Source organism: Leptonychotes weddellii, chromosome 1 (genome assembly GCF_054177405.1).
Source record: "Leptonychotes weddellii isolate Sample4059 chromosome 1, ASM5417740v2, whole genome shotgun sequence".
NCBI lineage: Eukaryota > Metazoa > Chordata > Mammalia > Carnivora > Phocidae > Leptonychotes > Leptonychotes weddellii.
The window spans coordinates 190,994,262-191,016,047 of record NC_138369.1 but is presented as its reverse complement, the minus strand read 5'-3'; the positions used below and the strand labels follow the sequence as shown (position 1 = coordinate 191,016,047).

Genomic DNA, 21,786 nt, shown 5'->3' with positions numbered 1-21,786 from the left:
TATTTACCTGTTCTGGTTCAACTTATTTCATTATGGACTAATGAATATTTGTTTTATTATTTGAGTAATAATCCAGTATTATCATTATTTTCTCGTTCACATTGTTCCAGCTTTGAACCTTGGGACCTCCTTCATTTGGCTCCTGTACCTTTCAGCATGCTTCCAACTCCCCAGCATCTCACTTCTGGTTCCAGCTCCTCTGGAAATCTCCCCATCCCATTCCTGGAATCGATCACTTCTCCAGAGAGTCCTGATCCTTTTAGTGGATAATGGTATTTAGAAACCATGATCTGGAGATAGGTGTGCTCAGTGCTGCTGGGGTGTCACTTCTTTAGTGGGCAGAGCAAGGAAATGCTTGTGTGTGTGCTACCGGCCTGACCTCAAGGGGAGGCATTCAGTCCTTGTGCTCGCTGAGGTTTTGTCTAGATAAGCTTTCTCAGGCTAAAAACCTCCCTCTTATTACTGAGAGATTTTTATCATGAATGGATGTTGGATTTTATGGAATGCTTTTTATGCATTTATTGAGATGATTATACAATTTTCTTTTTTAGTCGGTTAATATAGTGAATTTTATTAATTGATTTCTTAAAGCCTTTTATTTTGAAATAATTAGAGGTGTCCAGGAAATTGCAAAGCCAGTATGAAGAGGTGCTGTGTACTTACATTAATTGATTTTTAAATGTTGAACCAGTCCTGAATTCCCAGATAAACCCCACTTGGTTGTGATGTATTGTCCTTTTTATATGTTGTTAGATTTGATTTGCTAATATTTTATTCAGGATCTTCATGTCTGTTTTTGTGAGGATATTGGTCTGTAGTCTTCTTTTATTGCAATGTCTTCAGTTTTGATAATGCCACCCCCACAAAAGGAGTTGGCAAGCGTTTCCTTCTCTTCTACTTTCTAGAAAAGATTGTGTAGAGTCAGTATTTGGTCTCCTTTAAATATTTGGGAGAATTTCCTGGGAAACTGGAGTTTTCTTTAATAGATATAGGACTTTCTGGTCATGTGTTTCTTCTTTAATGAAGTGCCTACTGAGGAGTTGGTCCATTTCATACAAGGTTTTGAATATATAGGCATAATGCTGTTTGTGGAGGTCCCTCATTATCCTTTAAATTGTGAAAAATAGTTGGTAATAGCCCATCTTTTGTTCTTGATACTGGTAAATTATTTCTTCTTCTTTTTTTTTTCCCCTGGTCAGTCTGGCTGGAAGTTTATCAATTTTATTCATCTTCTCAAAGAATCAACTTTGGTTTCAATTGATCTCCTCTGTTTTTCTTTTCACTTACATTGAGTTATGTTACATACAATTACACTGACTTATCCTTCCATTTTCAAGTTTATTAAGTCAAAGCTTAGATGGTTGATCTGATACCTGTCTTCTCTTCTAATGGAAGCACTTAGTACTATAAACTTCCTTCTCCTTTAGCTGCCCCCACCAGCCCTCTCTGTGCCAATAGCCCTGATCTATTGGCCCTTTCTGGCTCTGATTCCATAATTCCTGGACTCAGTGCACATATTTGAAGGGCAATAGAGTCGATGAGGACTCTCACACAATGGGATTGGAAGGCAGGTAAACCTCTAGGTGCTGAGCATTTGGACTTCCACATCCTGCAGCCTGAGGCCACTATAGCCGGATTCATCCTCTGTTCCTGTTCTCACTCGCCAGGAGGACGTGAGATAAGGGAACATGGAAAGCTGGCTGGATTGCAGAGATAATCATGCCTGGCAGGAGGGAGTGGTGTTTTTATTACAAAGGTCCCTGGGGGCAGGGACTGGTGCTTCATCTTTGCCTCTCCCACCTCTCAGCTCCTGGCAGAGGAGACTAAGAGGTGGCATTTTGAATCATTAGAGACAAGTTCTATGGGTGGGACCCTGGGGGCAGCTGAGCATCCTGTCCCGGGAAGAGCTCAGATCAAACCCTCTTGTCCCCGTGCCAGCCCTGCGGTCTGCATTATGCATGCACTGTCTTTCGCCTCCTGAATGTCCACATGCCCAGTGAGGTCAGGTGCTTGTTATACCTAATGAACAGCATTCACGAAAGGAGAGAAAAGAAGGTTCTAGTTTTGGGTTGGCAAGTGTGGGTCCAGCAAGTGGACTTGTTCCCAGACTGTGTGTGGATTTTTCTGTGCCAGCTGATTAAGGCACCCCGCCAGATGTCCTATTGCCAATTTACATAAGGTGAACCTAACATCGTCTGTGTACTAGCCACATGGATCTTACTCAAGAGTCCTGCTTAGCCAGCCCTGGCAGCCTGCATTTCTGCAGGCAAACACATATCCTCCCACAGGCTCATGTGGGAAGCTAATAGTCGACCTAAAACATGCCCAGCACTGGGCTGACTGCATCATGAGGGATGGGCCATCCATTTCCAGGTCAGTCACTGTGAAGCTGTCCATTTCTGGGGAGCAACTTCTGCCTGCTGGACAGTATTTCCAGTCCCTCCTGCACCCTACAAGACAGGAGGATACCAACCCCTATTGCTGATGAGGACACTGAGCCTCAGAAAGGCCCATGACAAAAGCTGCAGGACATAGTGCATCCCAGGAGAGCTGGGAGCAAAGGCCACAGTCCTTGCTATACCATCTGCTTGGCCCTTTGGGCAGTGTTGTGCACCCTGAGAACCCTTTGACTTTGGCAGGTGACTGAAGTGGACGAGTATGGATTTAAAAGCATTGATGTGTGTAGAAGGTTTAGTGAGGGCTGGCCACAGAGCACTCTATTATGCCTTTGAGAGGTGATTCTTGGTGTCGCTGCTATTTTGGCGCCTCCCTGAGGCTTCAGTGGCTTAATTGCCACACTGCCTTTGCCTTCCCAAGGCTTCAGATGCATCCATGCTGCAGCCCCGGAGAGTCCAGGAGTTCCGCTCAAAGCCCCGTGTGCCAATCTGTTCCACATTCCATGACTTCCTTTAAAACAAGTTAAGAAAAGCAGGTTTGAACACACAAAAGGGACATGAGTTATTTTCCCATGCATGCTCTATCTTTACATTGTTTTCTTATTTCCTTTTTTTAACCAGTATAGTAGGAGAAAAATGATCTCTTTCTGGCCTGTATTGACTTGAGCATTTTGTCGTATGTGAGCCCTTTGGGTTTCTTCTTTTTTTAGGTTGCCTTTTTTTTTTTTTTGAGGATTGTTCTTATATTTTCCTTGTTGGTTTTCAGGAGGTCCCTGTTCCTTCTGTACCTTTCATGGTATGGCAAACATCTTTCTCATTCTGTCCTGGGACTACTGGCCTTCCTCATTGTGTCCCTCCTGAGCAGATGTTCTTGTTTTGATGTGAGCAAGTGTAATGACTTCTCATGGTTTGTGTTTATTGAGCTTGTTTGGGGAATCATCTGTACCCCAAAGTCACAGAGATGGCTCCCAACCCTCCCTCTAACTTGGAAGTTTCACCCTTCATCCCTCCTGGAGGGGTGAGCTGTATATCCCGTTTGGGGAAGAGTTCAGTCCGGTTTTCTCCGCACAGACACCCAGCTTTGCCATCACTTTCTCCCAACAACCCCTCCCTCCCCACTGATCTGCGTGGACTACTGACCATGTGTTCTCCATCTCTTCTCTCTATGGGTCCACCTGCCTCTTCTTGGGCCTAAACTGGCCTGTTTTGTGATGATGGCTATACATTCAGTCTTACTGTCCCAGAGAGCAACACTTATAATACCCTAACCTAAATTCCTAGAAATAAACTCCTCCTGGGCCCTGGGCACACAATTTAAATCAATGAAATCCACAGGGTAAGGGGGATTTTCTTGGCCATTTAGTTCTGTTCCCTTTCCACCCCAGTGGTAGAGCCCCTTCTTGGAGACCATCTAGAGTGCAGAACCCACCTGGCTGAGGGGCTGTGCCTCACACCTGCACCCCCAGCCAAGGCAGGTGGCTTCTTCCGAATAACCTGGGTCTTGATGGGCTCCAGTATAGAAAGTCTTCCCAGGGAACAGTTCTGGGGCACAAAGACCCTGGCTCCTGGTCAAAAATCCTACGCGTGATCTATCAGGCCCAGCCAAGGGCAATCCCAAAGGCTTCACCTGGCGGAGGGCACGAGACAGCCCTGCCACACACCAGGCTTGGATGCTGCCAGGGCACTGCCATCCTGGGGGAACTGCAGCAGGGACCCAGGCCCACCAGCCCCCCTTGGAGGCCCATCTGCATTTGTAGCCCTGGCACCTCCATCAGAGGCCTCCTTGTAGGACGCCTGGAACCTACTCCCCCCACCCTGCTTTGACTCAGTACCTGGTACCTTTCCATGCCCAGCCCTCCCTCCTCCTCCTTCCTGGGCCCCAGGGCTCATCAACCCATGAGAGGCTTTTGTCCTGGGCTCCTGGGCATGACCCCCACCACATGCTCTTCTGTGGGGGGTGGGGGTTCAGTGCTTCCTGTGGCTTTAGCCTCTTGCTCCTACTGTTGCAGTAGGCGACTGAAGTCTTCACCACTTCTGCCGGTGTGGCTCGCTGCTGTAATTGGCTCCCCCTCAGCTGGGTCCCTGGCAGGGGAAGTCACTACCATCTCATCTTACAGATGAGCAAACTGAGGCTCTGAGAACCTCAGTGAGTCAGTTATGGGCCAGACCTTAAGACCTTGAGGCTGGTTTAGGACCTTACGTGTAGCCAGTTTTGAGTTCGTGTATTTGTGGCTCCCACCACATCTCTGCTGAATGGTAAGGACCTTGAGGACAAAAGCTATTTCTGAAGCTGCCCTTTCTTTCTTTCTTTCTTTTTTTTTAAGATTTTATTTATTCATTCGAGGCACAGAGATAGAGAGAGAGAGAGAGCATGAGCAGGGGGAGAGGCAGAGGGAGAGGGAGAAGCAGGCTCCCTGCTGAGCCAGGAGCCGGACGTGGGACTCAATCCCAGGACCCCGGGATCATGACTTGAGCCGAAGGCAGACGCTCACCAATCTGAGCCACCCAGGCGCCCCTGAAACTGCCCTTTCAAGAAGCCTTTGTAGAATAAACAGAGACCACCTAAATGAGAAGAAGCAAAGGCTGTTTATTCCAAGCTGGCTGTAATAGGGGGTCCCCCACCAGCACCGGGTTTGGCAGAGACTCAAAGCAGGGGAGGGAGAGAACTTCTAGTGGAAAAAGAGAGGCTCGGGGGGGCCACACGGGGACTGTGGTGTGGGGAAGCTGCAGATAGCTACCTCAAGGCGGGGCTGCCCACGTGACTGGTTAGGGGTTAGGGAAGGGGTCCGTCGTTGGCCAAGTCCCGGCTGTTTGGTTTCCAGGCTGGCTGGTGTGGAGGCCACCGGGCAGATGGCTCGGCCAGGGTCTGCTCGTGTATACAGCCTCTCGGTGTGAATATAGCAGCTACACTGAACGTGTGTCTAACTGATTAGAGTTAATTTGCAGAGCTTCATCACTGCGTGCGCTCTGACCATCTTGCGGTGGCTCTGACTTTTGTAGACTTGGTCACTCCTCATCCCTGCATCCAGCAGGAAGGTTTCCAGGGAGGTACAAAACTCTCTGCCCGTGTTAACCTTGGAAACCCTCCAACTGTGTGTGCAGACTGCAGACAAGGCGTAGGTGGAGAACCGGATGCCGACGACTGAGCATCTGTTAGAGCAAAGCCTGCTCGTCTGCATGGGCTGGAAGGGCAGGGTGGGGCGGGGGGAGGACAACCAGGAAGGGGCTCTTCAATCAAACAATGGAGGGAGAGGCTCTCCCTGGGATTAGCCAGATTCGGGGTTCCCCTGCTGCTAATGCACCCTGATTGCCTGTGCCCGGGGCTCAGCCAGGCTGCAGCATGTTCTGGGTGCTGGCAGCCTCTCTGGGGGTAGACCTGCATGTCCTGAATGAGGGGCCAGACCCTGGCGGGGCCTCAGCTGAAACCACCGGCCGGTCCCAGTGTCTCTCAGCGTTTTGAGAGGGTGAATTTAGGGCCCAGTGTTTACTTAGAGCCTCACACGCTCCAGGGACCCCGACCACACACAACCCCACAGAGCTGGCCAGCCCGAGGGCTCGTCACAGTCGGTCCGGTGCACAGGCTCTCCCCCGAGATGCCCGTCCCCTCCCTAGAGTTGGTCTGGGACCCTGTGCGGACACACACAGCTGCCTCGGGGGTGACCGCTGCCCTTGGAGGGACAGACCCTTCTCCCGCGAGTGCCCCCACTGTTGCTCCACAGAGCGGCTGCGTTCAGCGCACACTCAAGCGTCCCGTCTCCGAGCTCTCTGCGTGCACTTCGTCACACATAAATAGTGACGACAATGCGAATACACTGCCCCCTCCTCACAGCGCCTCCCAGAGGTCATCGGATGGTGTCCTCCCGACATTGTTCAGGGCCCCTCCCGCCCCACCGGCCCCCACGCTGTGCACACGCTTCCACCTGACCGAGATCAGCAGTGTGCCCAACGCGGGCCGCTCACCCCCTGCCGCTAGCCATTCCTCCACCAGAGCGTGGGCACGTCCACGTCCTTGTCCTCTCCCGAAGGACCTCAGTGTCCCCTGCTGTGCCCAAGCCTTGCTGCCGACCTGCTCTGTACCCGGCAGCCGGTCCCTGGGGACGGGCAGGTGTGATCTCGGCGGCGCTCCTCGGCTGCCGTTGGCCGGGCCGGGCGGGTCCGCAGCCTCCAGTGCACTCGCTGCCCGGGGCTCCTGTCCTGTGAGTCCCTGGGGACACAGCCCTGCCAGGTTTCCTGTTGGGGGCGTTCATTAGGTAGCGAGCGTCTAGCTCGGTGCTGGCCGTCCTGATTCCTCCGCCTTGCCCCCGGGGCCTGACGGCGCTCAGCCCACCCCCTCCCGTGCGGCAGCCCTGCAGCCTGCTCAGGACCGGTCTTTCCCGGACTCCTGACCACACGCCTGCGGCTCACTTTAGATGCTGTCTTGTCACTTCTTCTCTGCACCTGGGTGCCTGTCCTCGGCACTCCTGTTTCACAGACAGTTTTCTTTCTTAAATTCCCTTGATTTAAGGGAGGAAAATGTGCTCTACCTTCTGCTTTGTGACTCGCTTGTCCTCGTCCCTGGCCACCTTCACCCCCGCAGGGAGCGGCAGCTGAAGGGGCAGGCCTGGCCGAGGGCGGGGGGCAGGGGCTCCCAGCTCTGCGGGCCCTGTCCTGGGAGAGGGGTGGGAAGCGCTGTGGAGAGTCCGTCTGGTGACCAGCAAAGGCCCTCGTGTCTCAGAACCCCTCTCTGCCCCGGGGATGGCCACCTGCCATTCTCATGCTGCTGCCCGACTCTGTGCTTCTTGCAAAAATCAGGTTGTTGTCCTCAATGTCAGCCACAGTGCTTGTTGCTTCAAGGAAGATCCCTGGTTTGACCCCTAAGGAGGGTGTCCCTGGGATTTCTGGATCCTTCTGTGGGCTGCCTGAGAGCTGTGGGCCAGAGTCTGCCTGAGCCCCTGGGGTCTGGTCCAACGTGACTGCCGCGGCAGCCACGTGACCCACGCCCCTGAGGGGGCGCGATGCTCCCTGGCCTCGTTGAGAAGGAGCTCTCCTCTCTGACTGGTCACCTGCTGTCCTTGCCCACATTCGGAGAGCGGAGGGCTGGGTGCCTTGACTCTGCCCTCTGATGAAGGCCTTAGGGGTCTTCCCAGGGGCGGGGACTCAGTCACATCCTCTGTGCTGCAACCAGCCTGGGTCAGGTGTGGAGGGGACGAACTTAGCACGCAGGGTGCCTGCAGGCTGGCAGACGCCCCCAGATATTAGCATCTGTCATTGCCAGTGAGGTGGGGGGTTGGAGCCGACACCGGCAGGACAGGGTGCCCGGTCCACAGGGCCAGCCAGCGTCTCTACCTGTCCGGGATGGCTGTGGTTCTCTGGGTTTTGCTGGTGACGGTGACCCTGCTTTGAAGAGCGTTTGCCTTGGTAAACCACACGGACCAGTCAATGGCTGACCGAATTTCCTCCTACTTGGAGCCCACCATTAACCCGAAGTGGCAATGTGCGCTCCCGGGAGAGAGTCCGGATTCCCGGGCCCAGCACCTGCACGCTACAAGCCACTCCCGCTTTGGGGCCGGTCACTGTCTGCCCACAGCCTCCCCGTGAGTGGCGGACACGCACTTCCACGCCACAGGCCTCCCCTCGAGGCTCTCAGCCTGTCGCTGCAGACACGGCCGCGTTCGAACCCTTCTCTGGCTGGGCACTAGCTTTCCCTGGACTGTCCCCTGCCACTTGCTACCCGGTTCACTTCAGTTGGGCAGATATTTATTTAGCAACTACTGTATGCACTTCTGGGAATACGGAGACGCCACAGTGTCCGTCCCGGACGAGCCGCACACTCGGGAAAGGACACAGGCCACTATGCCCCAGACCAGTGAAACGTGGTACGTGCCACGAGCCTTGCTAGGCTGTCACAGCACAGGAAGCCCTTGAGGACCCTGGTCATAGGTCTCTTGTCCAGGGAGCCTGCCCCATCCTGGAAGGGCTCCTCGAATCAAGGGACCTTGGCTCCTGTTGGGAGGGTGGGATGTCCATGACAGACCACACTGGGCCTCAGGTCAGCCTCCACTGGGATCACCACAGGGCCTGCCGACCTTGCTGACCGAGCCCTGTGGGGGACCGACTGTCCCCCTTGTCAGACCCAGGCCCCGGGAGGGCCCCTGGGCCCGAGGGGAATGGCGCTGGGAAAGGCTAATTCATTCCTGAGTGCCTGGTCATTTACCCCAGGCCACAGCCAGGCATGGGGTGGCTGGGTCGGCCGGGGTCCAGGCGGTGGCCCTGGGCTCTGCACCAAGCCAGCACCTCCCTTCCAGGAGCCGGGCCCCACGAGCTGGTCCAGAAACAGCCCCTCTGGCCACAGACGCTACCATTTTCCTTTCCTATCATCTGGCCTCAGCTGAGGCCAGGCCAGCCCATCAGCTATGTTCGATGACCTTGAACTGCAGGGCAGTTTCTCCAGGGGCATATCTGCCTCTCTGTGGTGTGTCGGAGGAGCGGTGCCCAGTTCCAGGGTGGCTTGCCGGTCACGCCAGAGGACCCACCCTTCCACAGCACGGGGGACATGCATCACGGAGCCCCACTGAGAGCATGAGGCATGCCACGCTTGGTGGTCCCTGGACTGGGGGAGCCTGGCTCCCGCTTGCGTGCACTCCCTGGGGCCACGGCTGGGACCCATCCTTCCTCTCTCCCCCTCACACGCCCAGCATAGCGCGTGGCCATCGACTGGGAAACAGCGTGCCACGAAATGTACTTGTGTAGCTCCTTCTGGGCAAAACCCGGGGTGGGGTGCGGTCTGCAGGTGCGTCGTTGACCCTTGGGGCCTCAGTTTCCCCACTGGTAAAGGGGAAACTCATCGGGGCCCGCTTAACCCACCTGTGGTTTCCCTGACACAGACCTGCGCCCCCTGGACATCCTGGCAGAGGCCATCCCTCCACACAGCGCCGCGGGCGGAATCAGGGTAACGCAGGCCCACGGCGTTCGAGGACTCCAGCTCTCAGCCGCCGCTCCCCACGCCTTGAGCTTCCCTGCGTCGAGGATTTTCTTCCGATGTGACCTCTTCCCTGAAGAATTTTCGATTGTCATAACCTTGAAAGTTCCCAATCTTCCCCCGAAGGTCAGTGACGCTCTTTACTCCTGTTCCTGCATTACATCCTTACCGCCCGAGCACGCGGCCAGCCACCGCTCCCGGGCTCCAGGGTCTCTTTGGGGTCAAGAGCGGCCATCCTGATAGGTAGTGAGGTCCCCATCACAGTGAGTGTGCAGGCAGAGCTCTGGGACCATTTGGTAGGTGTTTGTACCGGTGATTCCTGCAACCATAATTTTTCCGGTGGGCTGACCTGTCAAAGGCTAGGGATAATGCTTAGAGTTCCTAGTTTGACATCTTTCCCCAGGAAAGTAGGCAACCAAATAACAAGAGCACGTCCTTTGGGGTCTGATTACCTGTGATTTGCAGTCCCGTCCACCCCATACGCAGCTAACATTCCCATCCCCCCACTCAGCTGGACGCCCCTGAAGGTGAGGGCCCACGGTGCCCATCGCTGCTTCCCCGTGGGGCCGGGACAGTGCCCGTCACGGTGTGTGACCGAGTCAGAGCCCTCAGTTAAGGAAGGAAAGCTCTTCTGCCCTAATCCGGACCGTCCTTGTTGGTTGCTCTGGGGAAGGCGACGCTGCCCTCTGTGCCCTGTGGACATCTGCTCTCGAAAGCCCTCTCGTTCGTGCCCTCGACTCCGCTGAGTTCGCTGTTCCAGTCGCTGCGTTTCCTCTGTCCTGTAATTTCCATTTTCTTCTGTCTTACATAAATTCCATTTCTCAGCCTAAAGCCTCCATCTTATCAGCTACTGTCCTGAGCACAACTCTAGTGTTTGGTCACAAGGACTCCCTTCTGTGGATGACTTCCATGTGTGTCCCGCCCACAGACTAGCTCTGCTGTCCCCTTCCTCTTTCTCTTTTCTACCACGCTCAGTGGTGCTCATGTAGAACCGGCGTTTCAGGAACATCTTTTACCCCAGGGCCTCCACAGAGGGTATTAAATGCAGCGCGTGTGGTGAACACATTCTATCCCGGAGGGAACGCTGCCCAGGGGACTCAAATTATATCACTCGGGAAGCATCTTTTATACAAGTGGCTTTATTTCTGTTGTTTTGAACCCATTTTGTCAATGAAACAACACTGGCCTTATTTAAATAAACCTATGATAATTTTAGAAACATATCTTATACCCGTGCATTTACAGAATGTGTTGAATGAAGGACAATGTGGTGAAACCCTCATGCATGTAAATAACACTGTGGATTTTCGCATGCATATAAGGGCTATTCTAAGAAACGTTTCTATACATGTGCCACCAAGGAGTGGTGTTTTTTTAAGTTTTTATTTAAATTCCAGTTAGTTACGTACAGTGTAGTATTAGTTTCAGATGAACAATGTAGTGATTCAGCACTTCCGTACATCAGGACAAGTGCACTCCTGACTCCCCATCCCCTATTTCCCCCATCCCCCTGCCCACCTCCCCTCCGGTGACCACCAGTGTGTTCTCTAGAGTTGAGTCTGTTTCTCTCTCTCTTTTTTTTTGTCCCTTTGCTCATTTGTTTTGTTTCTTAAATTCCACATATGATTGAGATCATATGGTATTTGTCTTCCTCTGATTGACCTATTTCACTTAGCATAATAATCTCTAGCTCCATCCATGTCCTTGCAAATGGCAAGATTTCATTCCTTTTTAAGGCTGAGTACTATTCCATTGTTTATATATGACATCTTTATCTACTCATTAGTCAACGGACACTTGGACTGTTTCCATAGTTTGGCTACTGTTGAAAATGCTCTATAAACATAGCTGCGCATGTATCCCTTCAAATCAGTGTTTTTGTATTTGGGGGGTAAATAGTAGTGCAATTGCTGGGTCATATGGTAGCTCTATTTTTAACCTTTTGAGGAACCTCCATACTGTTTTCCAGAGTGGCTGCACCAGCTTGCATTCCCACCAACAGTGCACGAGGGTTCCCCCTTTCTCCGCATCCTCGCCAACACCTGTTGTTTCCCGTGCTGTTAATTTTAGCCATTCTGACAGGTGTGAGATGGTATCTCATTGAGGTTTTGATTTATATTTCCCTGACGCCAAGGGATGTTGAGCATCTTTTTATGTGTCTGTTGGCCATTTGGATGTCTTCTTTGGAGGAATGTCTGTTCATGTTTTCTGCCCATTTTTCGATTGAATTATTTGTTTTTTTGGGTGTCGAGTTTTACAAGTTCTTTATAGATTTTGGATACTAACCCTTTATCTGATATGTCATTTGCAAGTATCTTCTCTCATTCTGTATGTTGCCTTTAGTTATATTGTTGTTTTCTTTGTTGTGCAGAAGCTTTTTATTTTGAAGTCCCAATAGTTTATTTTCACTTTTGTTTTCTTTACCTCAGGAGAAATATCTAGAAACATGCTGGTTTGGCAGATGTCAGAGAAATTACCGCCCATGTTCTCTTCCAGGATTTTTATGGTTTCAGGTCTCACATTTAGGTCTTTCATCCATTTTGAATTTATTTTTGTGTATGGTGTAAGAAAATGGTCCAGTTTCATTCTTCTGCATGTGGCTGTCCAGTTTTCCCAGGACCATTTGTTGAAAAGACTGTATTTTTTCCATTGGATATTCTTTCCTGCTTTGTCAAAGATCAGTTGGCCATAGAGTTGAGGGTCCATTTCTGGGCTCTCTCTTCTGTTCCATTGATCCATGTGTCTGTTTTTGTGCCAGTACCAGACTGTCTTGATGACTACAGCTTTGTAATACAGCTTGAAGTCTGGAATCGTCATGCCTCTAGGTTAGCTTTTCTTTTTCAGGGTTGCTTTGGCTTTTGGGGGTCTTCTGTGGTTCCATACAAATATTAGGATTATTTGTTCCAGCTCTGTGAAAAATGCTTTTGCTATTTTGATAGGGATTGTATAAAATGTGTATATTGCTTTGGGTAGTATAGACATATTAACGATATTTGTTCTTCCAATCCATGAGCATGGAATGTGTTTACCATTTCTTTGTGTCATCTTTACTTTCTTTCATAAGTATTCTATAGTTTTCAGATCTTTTGCCTTTTTGGTTAGGTTTATTCCTAGGTATCTTATTGTTTTTGGTGCAATTGTAAATGGGACTGATTCCTTGGTTTCCCTTTCTGCTACTTCATTATTAGTGTATAGAAATGCAAGAGATTTCTGTACATTGATTTTGTATCCTGCCACTTTACTGAATTCATGAATCAGTTCTAGCAGTTTTTTGGTAGAGTCTTTTAGGTTTTCTAAAGTGTCATATTGTCTGCAAATAGTGGAAGTTTGACTTCTTCTTTGCTATTTGGATGCCTTTTCTTTCTTTTTGTTGTCTGATTACTGAGGCTAGGACTTCCAGTAATATGTTGAATAACAATGTTGAGAGTGTGTTCCTGACCTTAGGGGAAAAGCTCTCAGTTTTTCCCCATTGAGGATGGTGTTCACTGTGGTTTTTTCATATATGGCCTTTATTATGTTGAAGTATGTTCCCTCTAAACCTATTTTGTTGAAAGTTTTTATCATGAATGGGTGTTGTACTTTGTCAAATGCTTTTTCTGTGTCTATTGAAATGATCACATGATTCTTATCATTTCTCTTATTGGTGTGCTGTATCACGTTGATTGATTTGCAAATATTGAACCATCCTTTATATTGAATAAATCCCACTTGATCGTGGTGAATGATTTTTTTTTCATGTTTTATGGGTTTGATTTGCTAGTGTCTTGTTGAGAATTTTTGCATCCATATTCATCAGGGAGATGATCCATAATTCTTTTAGTGGGGTCTTTATCTGGTTTTGGTATCAGGGTAATGCTGGCCTCATAGAATGAATTTGGAAGTTTTCCTTCCTTTTCTATCTATTGGAGTAGTTTGAGAAGAACAGGTATTAACTCTTCTTTAAACGTCTGATAGAATTCCCTTGGGAAGCCATCTGACCCAGGACTTTTGTTTGTTGGAAGTTTTTTTGATTATTGATTCAATATCTTTGCTGGTTATGGGTCTATTCAAGTTTTCTATTTCTTCCTGTTTCAGTTTTGGTAATTTGTTTATTTCTAGGAATTTATCCATTTCTTCCAGGTGTTGATTTGTTAGTATATAGTTTTTCATAATATTCTCTTACGATTGTTTGTCTTTCTGTGGTGTTGCTTGTGATCTCTCCTCTTTCATTCATGATTTTGTTTATTTTGGTTCTTTCCCTTTTCTTTTCCTTTTTTTTAAGATTTTTTAAATTTATTTGACACAGAGAGAGCACAAGCAGGGGGAGCGGCAGGCAGAGGGAGAAGCAGACTCCCTGCTGAGCAGAGAGCCCAACGTGGGCTCGATCCCAGGACCCTGAGATCATGACCTGAGCCAAAGGCAGACACTTAACTGACTGAGCCACCCAGGCGCCCGATCCTTTCTCTTTTCTTTTTGATAAGTCCGACTAGGGGCCTATCAATTTTATTAATTCTTTCAAAGAACCAGCTTTTAGTTTAGCTGGCTTTAGGCTTTATTTGCTGTTCCTTTTCTAGCTCCTTAGGTGTAAAGTTAGGTTGTGTATTTGAGACTTTTCTTGTTTCTTTTTTTTTTTTAAAGATTTTATTTATTTATTTGACAGAGAGAGAGATAGCGAGAGCAGGAACACAAGCAGGGGGAGTGGGACAGCGAGAAGCAGGCTTCCTGCCGAGCAGGGAGCCCGATGTGGGACTCGATCCCAGGACCCTGGGATCATGACCCAAGCCGAAGGCAGACGCTTAACGACTGAGCCACCCAGGCGCCCAAGACTTTTCTTGTTTCTTGAGAAAGGCTTGTATTACTATATACTTCCCTCTTAGAACCACCTTTGCTGCATCCCAAAAGTTCTGAACTGGTGTGTTCTCATTTTCATTTGCTTCCATGTATTTTTTTATTTCTTTAATTTCCTGGTTAACCCATTCATCCTTTAGTAGGATGTTCTTTAACCTCCATGTATTTGTGGTCTTTCCAAATTTTTTCTTGTGTTTGACTTCAAGTGTCATAGTGTTTTGGTCTGAGAATATGCATGGTATGATCTCAATCTTCTGGTACCAGTTGAGACCTGATTTGTGACATAGTATGTGATTTACTCTGGAGAATGTTCCATGTGCAGTCAAGAACAATGTGTATTCTGCTGCTTTAGGATGAAATGTTCTAAATATATCATTAAGTCCATCTGGTCCAGTGTATCATTCAAAGCCCCTTGTTTCCTTGTTGATCTTCTGCTTAGATGATGTGTCCATTGCTGTGAGTGGGGTGTTAGAGTCCCCTACTATTATTGTATTATTATCAATGAGTTTCTTTATGTTTATTATTAACTGTTGTATATATTTGGATGCTCCCAAGTTAGGGGCATAAATATTTACAGTTCCTGGATCTTCTTGATGGATTGTCCCCTTTATTATGACATAGTGTCCTTCATCTCTTGTTGCAGTCTTTGTTTTAAAGTCTATCTTGTCCCATCTAAGTATTGCTACTCCAGCTTTCTTTCAACGTCCTTTTGCATGATAGATGTTTCTCCATCTCCTCACTTTCTGCAGGTGTTTTTAGGCCTAAAATGGGTCTCTTGTAGGCAGCGCTCAGTGATTTTTTAACAGCTTGATTGAGCTACGACAATTCCCTATTTAAGGTGTGCTATTCAGTGATGTTCAGTGTATCCAGCTTCTGTGAAGCTTTCACTGTGGGCAGTTTGCAATTTGCCACCACTTCAGGAGGAAGCCCTGTGCCCTTCAGCTACCCCACCCCTGCACCAGCAACAACTAGTTTACTTTCTGTCTTATTGGTTTGCCTACTCTGGACATTTCATATAAATGGAATACATTCACATATATATGGTCTTGCTCCTGGCTTCTTTTATGTAGTGTGTCTTCAAGGTTCATCTGTGTGAAAGCGCTCATCAGTACTTCATTCCTTTCTATGGCCAAATAACGTTCAACTATATGGACGTACTGCAGTTTGTTTATCCATTCATCAGCGATGGACATTTGGGTCATTTGTACCTTTTGGCTACAGTGAATAGTACATGATTATAAACATTCATGTACATGATTTTGTGTAGACATATATTTTTAATTCTCTTGGGCATATACTTAGGTGTGGAATTGCTGGGTCATATGGTAACTCTATGATTAACTTCTTTTATAAGCAGGGAGCAGAGGGAAAGGGAGAAAGAGAATCTTAAGCAGGCTCCATGCAGCACAGAGCCCAACATGGGTCTTGGTCTCACAACCCTGAGACCATGACCTGAGCTGAAATCAAGAGTCAGATGCTTAACTGACTGAGCCACCCAGGCGCCCCTCTATGACTAACTTTTTAGGACCTGCCAGACTGTTTGCCAAGGTACCTGCACCATCTTGCAATTTCTCCACATCCTTGTCAACACTTCTTATGACCTGATTTTTTATTCTAGCTGTCTTCATGGGCAGTAAGTGGCATCTCACTGGGGCCTTGATTTGCATTCCCTGATGAATAATGATGTGTGTTTTTTTCATGTGTGTGTTGGCTGTTTGCCTATCTTTTTGTAGAAATATCTATTCAAGTCCTTTGCCCAGTTTTAATTGGATTATTTCCTTTTTTTATTGTGGAGTTATAAATTCTCTGTGTATTTCAAATAGAAGCCCCTTATCACATATATGATTTGCAAATATTTCCCCCCATTCTGTAGGTTGTCTTTTCACCTTGGCAGTGTCCTTTTTTTAAAAATTTTATTATTTTATGTTAGTCACCATACAATACATCATTAGTTTTTGATGTGGTGGTAATGTCCTTTGAAGCATAAAACCTTTTAATTTTGATGAAGTCAGATTTATCTTTTTTTTTTTATTTTCTTGCTTATACTTTCAGTGTCATAGCTTAAAATCCATTGCCAAATGTGAGGTCACGAAAATCTACCCCAATGTTTACTTCTAAGAATTTTATAGCTTTAGTAATTTTATTTTGGTCTTTGGTCCATGTGAGTTAATTTTTGTACGTGGTGAGAAGTAGGGGTCCACTTCCTTCTTTTGCACGTGGATGTCCAGTGGTCCCAGCATCCTTTGTTGAAGAGACGATTCTTTCCCTATTGAAAGAAAGGGAATCCCTTTCTTAATCCCTTGTTGAAATCAATTGACTATAGATATATGGGTTTATTTCCGGACTCTCAATTGTATTCCACTGATAAATGAATAAATACCAATTTATTGTCTAACCTTATGCCAACAGCACACTGTCTCGATGACTAGCTTTGTAGTAAATTTTGAAATTGAGGAATGCAAGTCTTCCAAATTTGCTCTTATTCAAGATTGTTTTGGCTTATTCTGCATTCCTTGCAATTGCATATTAATTTTAACATCAACTTGTCAATTTGTACTAAGAAGTCGCTTGGATTCTGATAGGGATTGCATAAATACGTAAATGGGAGATTACTGCCATACTCACGTGTCAGCTCTTCTCATCCTTGAACAGAGATGTTTTCCCACGGATTTAGATTTTCTTTAACAAAACAAAAATGATGTTCTATAGCTTTCAGAGCACTAGTTTTGCGGTTATCTTGTTCCTAAGTATTTATTCATTTTATCTAATTTATATAAGTTATTGGCATACAGTTGTTCATAGCATTTCTCTGTAATCCTTTTTATTTCTGTGAGGCTGACATCAGTGACCCTTCTTTCATTTCAGATTCTCATCATTTGAGTCTTCTCCTTCTCTTTCTCTCTTTTTCATGATCAGTGTAGCTAAAGTGTTATCAATTTTATTGATCTTTTCAAAGAGCCTGTTTTATTGATTTTTCTCTATTGTTTTTCTATTCTCTGTTTCACTTATTTGTGTCCTTTTCTTTATTATTTCCTTCCTTCTGCTTGTCTGCAGTGTGGAAGTTTAAGTTATTGATTTGAGACCTTTCTTCTTTCTTAATATATGTACTTACTAGCTATAAGTCTCTAAGAAGTGTTTTAGCTGTATCCTGTAAGTTTTGGTACTTTGTTCTTCACTTTCTTTCATTTAAAAGTATTTTATGATTTCCCTTTTGATTCTTCTTTGACCTTTTGGTTATTTAGGAGTGTGCTGTTTAATTTATGAATCCCAATTTTTTTCTGTTACTAATTTCTAACTTCACTCCATTGTGGTCAGAGAACATACTTAGTGTTCTATCCATTTTAACACATTGGGGTTTGTTTTACGGCTTCGCCTATGTTCTATCCTAGAGGATATGCTGTGCGCATTTCTGAAGCAGGATATTCTGCTGTTGTTGGCTGAGGTGTCTGACAGATGTCTGTGAGGTCTTGCTGGTTTATAGTGCCGTTCCTTGTGTCCTGGATCTTCTCTCCAGTTGTTCCATCCATTGTTGAAATTGGGATATTGAGGTCTTCAACTAATATTATTGTTTATTTTTTCCTTTATGTCTGTCAGCTTTTGCTTTGTGTATTTTGGTGCTGTTATTATTTGCATATATGTTTATAATTATTACATATTCTTCATGGATTGACATTTTTATTATTAAAAAATGTCCCTTTGTCTCTAGTAACAATTTTTGTTTTGAAGTCTACTTTATCTGGTGTTAGTAAAATATTAACATTTTATTATGGCTGCTGTTTCCATGATATATCTTTTTCTATCCTTTTACTTTCAATCTAGCTCTATCTTCTACTCTAGAGTGTGTCTCCTGTAATGAGTGTATAGTTTAATCTCAATTTTATCCAGTCTAACAATCTTCCCTTCGATTGTATTAATTAATTCACAATTAATGTTATTATTGATACATAGCTGATCCTCATTATTCGTGGATTTTGCATTTGCAACTTCACTTGCTCACTAAAATTGATTTGTAACCTCAAAGTCAATACTCACTGTGCCTTCACAGTCCTTCATGGACATGCATAGAGCAGCAAACATTGGGTGTCCCCACACGCGGGTTCCCAACTGAGGTCAAACAGCTCCACCTCTTGTTTCAGCTCATGCTGCAAACAAGTATCTTGTGCTGTCTATTTAGTGCCACATTTTCCATGCTCTTGTGCTTCTTATTGGTGATGTCACTGTTTGAAATGGTATCCTAAGTGCAAGAAGGCTGTGATGTGCCTCACAGGGAAAATACATGTGTTAAATAAGCTTCGTTCAGGAGTGAGTTATGTTGCTATTGGGAAGTGACTTCAGTGTTAAAGCGTCAGCAATGAATATTAAGTATTCACTGTGAAATAATAATGTATATTGACATATATATATGTATGTGTATATATATATATACATATATATATATATATAATAAAAAATATATATGCCTCTGTCCCTGGTTCTTGCTAATATTTGGTCTTTGACTCTAGTTCCTGACATCAAGTTCCTAAATCCCTTGGAACTTCCTGGGTGGTAGGAATGATTTTTGTTATAATGAGGTGATTCTTAGTGGCTTCAGGATGGGGGCTGCTCACCAGAAAGACCAAGCTTTGATTAGAAGCTTGGTGCTTTCAGCCCCATCCCCATCCTCGGGAAAGAGGAGAGGGGCTAGAAATTGAGTTAATAATCAATCATGCCTGCATGATGAAGCCTCCATAAAAATCCCAAATGTATGGAATTCTGAGAACTTCCATTTTGGTGAACATGTCCACATGCCAGGAGGGTGGTGCACCCCAATTCCACGGGAAGAGAAGCTCCTTTGCTCAGGACCCCTACAGACCTCACTCTCCGTATCCCTCCATGTGGCTGTTTGTCTGTATCCTAAAAATATCCCTTGCAATAAGTCAGCAAAAGGAAGTCAGCTCTTTTCCTGGGTTCTGTGAGCTGCTTTAGCAAAATATGGAACCCACGGAGGAGTTCATAGGAACCTGTGATTTGTAGCTGAGTCAGACAGAAGTTGTGGGTAACTGGGCATCTACTGCTGGCATCTGAAGTGGGGCCAATCTCATGGGTCTGAGCTCTTAACCTGGGGTTCTGCACTAGGTTAGTGTCGGAATAAAACTGAATTGTGGGACCCCAGCGGGTGTTAGAGAGCTGGTTGGTGAGAAAAACCCACACACCTGGTGTCAGAAGCATTACATGTGAAGGAAGACACTGCGTTTTTCCTAGGCACACATAAAAGGAGGCTCTGTATTGATCGGTTGATGAAAATGCGACCAGGGCACACAGGCAGCTAACTCTAGTTCCCCTAGGAGCCATGGGTCAATATTTGTTAATCCAGCGTGTGAGGTGGTTTTCCGTAACACGGTTGCAGCCAGTGGTGTGAATGGGCAGCAGCTGGATCTTGCCGGTGGCTTCACTATCTTGCTTCCTCTGTGTCTCATGTCTTTTTTGTGTGCGTTCCTCTCGTCCTCCTTTGGTGCACTCTTTTGCACTTAGCGAATATTTTCTTAAGCAGCATTTTTATTTCTTTAATGATTTCTCACTATTTTTTTTTTTTAGTTTTTCCTAGTTTTGCTCTGGGGCTTCCATATGTTTATTTTAACTTAGCAGAATCCACTTCCAATTTACACTAAGTCAGTTCCAGTGACGTAAAAACATGCTCCTTTTTGTACAGAGCTCCATCCTCTTCTTGTCCCTTCATGGTCTTGCTGTACATATACTCCACCTGTCAATGTTAAAAACCCCTCAATATATTGTTATAATTATTACCTAATATGCTTTTATGACTTCTAAAAAGCTGAGAGGAGACAGGAAAGCAAGTATTATACTTATAGCTTTTGTTCTCCTCGCCTTTTTATCGTTTCTGTTTCCCTTCACACGTTCCTGTGGATCCGAGTTGCCATCTGCGGTCATTTCCTCCGCCCGACACAGCTTTGCTTCCACCCGCCTCCCTTGTATTGTCTAATACATCACATCACACCACAGGCCCCGCAATGCAGTACATGCATCCTGTTGTAGGCAGCTCTTTAGTCAGAGAAGCAAACGACATAAGACTCAATGAAGGAGAAAAACACAGTCCGCACCTTCTGTTGTAATCACATGACCACCTTGACTGGTGTGCTTCGCGTCCTCCTGTGGATCAGAATTCCCGACTGGGGTCGCTTACTTTCAGCCTGAGAGACTCCCCTCAGTGCGTCTTATAAGGTGGGTCTTCCAACATCAAAATCCCTCAGTTTTTATTTATCTGGGAATGTATTTGGACTCATTTGTAGAAAATAACCTTGTTGGATGGAAGATTCCTGATTGACAACTTATTTGGAGTGCATTGAGCTTCCTGGATGTGTAGATTCAAGTTTTTCAATAGATTTGGAAGGTTTTAAGCCATTAGTCTTTGAGAGAATAACATTTCTCCACTGAGGACTGACTATCATGTGGCCCCTAGGACATCCCCCAGTCCCACCCATCAGAGGACAGTGAGGCTTTCAACCCTGAATCCCACTGGCCCCCAACAAGCCCTTGATGGAACCCTGCAGCTCAGAGCATCACCAAGGGCCTTGCCCTTGCCCCTTCAGAGACTCGGCAGAGTATAGTGGCCAAGTGTCCATGAGGACATGAGGGACCATGTCAGATGCTGTGTCCTCACCAGGTCTCAGGTGTGGAACCAAGCACTGAGGCATGAAGCAATGAAGCAAATGCATTGCCCATCGTGGTCATGCCTACTGTGCTAGCCTGCATCCACGACTGTGGCCCCTTCTGTGAGCCAGTGTCTGCTCCCAGGACACTTTCTTCACACCTGCCCGGGGCTCACTCCTGGGAGACGCGTGGCCCATCAACACCACTACAACCAGCAACGTCAACCCACGAAGTGCATCCTGCCCCAAGACCAGGCCGGCTGAGCATCGTCAGCCCTGTCCACAGCTGGGCATCTCTCCCTTTGCTCGGAGCACAAATTCTAGGATTGCTCTATCCTCATCCCTTCCCTTGGGTTAGAAGGGCACCCCCGCCCCCGCCATGGGATGGAACACAGACTGTCACTTTCAGAAAATCACCTGATTTCTGTGGTCTCTACGAAAGCATCAAAGCACTTCTACTGTCTTTCCTTTGGGGACAAACACAGGTCAGGATAGCCTGAACTCCACTCAGGAGCCTCACAAGCCAGCAGCATTCAGACAGTGACCCAGCACCGGGAAGAGAGCACAACACTAAACACCAACAAGGAAGGAAAGGCTTCACTGAGCCTGTTGTTGGGACAACACACACTCACGGGGGGTATAAAAGCCAGCAGCCTGAGCACCTCACACACACTCACACACACACACACACACGCACACCCTCCTCCAGCCCCACCGCCCCCACCATGGCTGCGTCCACCCCGTCCGTCTGCTCCAGCAACCTGAGCTACGGCAGCTGTGTCTGCCTGCCCGGCTCCTGGGACTCCTGCCCCGACTCCTCCTGGCAGGTGGACAACTGCCCAGAGAGCTGCTGCGAGCCCCCTTGCTGTGCCCCCCCCTGCTGCACCCCCAGCTGTTGCCAGTCCAGCGGCTGCACCCCGGCCTCCTGCCTGACCCTCATCTGCACCCCCGTGAGCTG

At 47.2% G+C, this 21,786-nt stretch overlaps 1 protein-coding gene across 1 annotated transcript in view; it reads left to right on the top strand.

Moving 5' to 3' along the window:
• The window catches only part of TSPEAR (thrombospondin type laminin G domain and EAR repeats), a 68,083-nt gene that overhangs the window by 14,510 nt on the left and 31,787 nt on the right, over positions 1-21,786 (top strand). Inside the window, exon 2 of the mRNA XM_081800695.1 lies at positions 9,260-9,480. Within this exon, the coding sequence (XP_081656821.1) occupies positions 9,260-9,480 (221 nt within the window). The remainder of the gene's footprint in view (positions 1-9,259; positions 9,481-21,786) is intronic.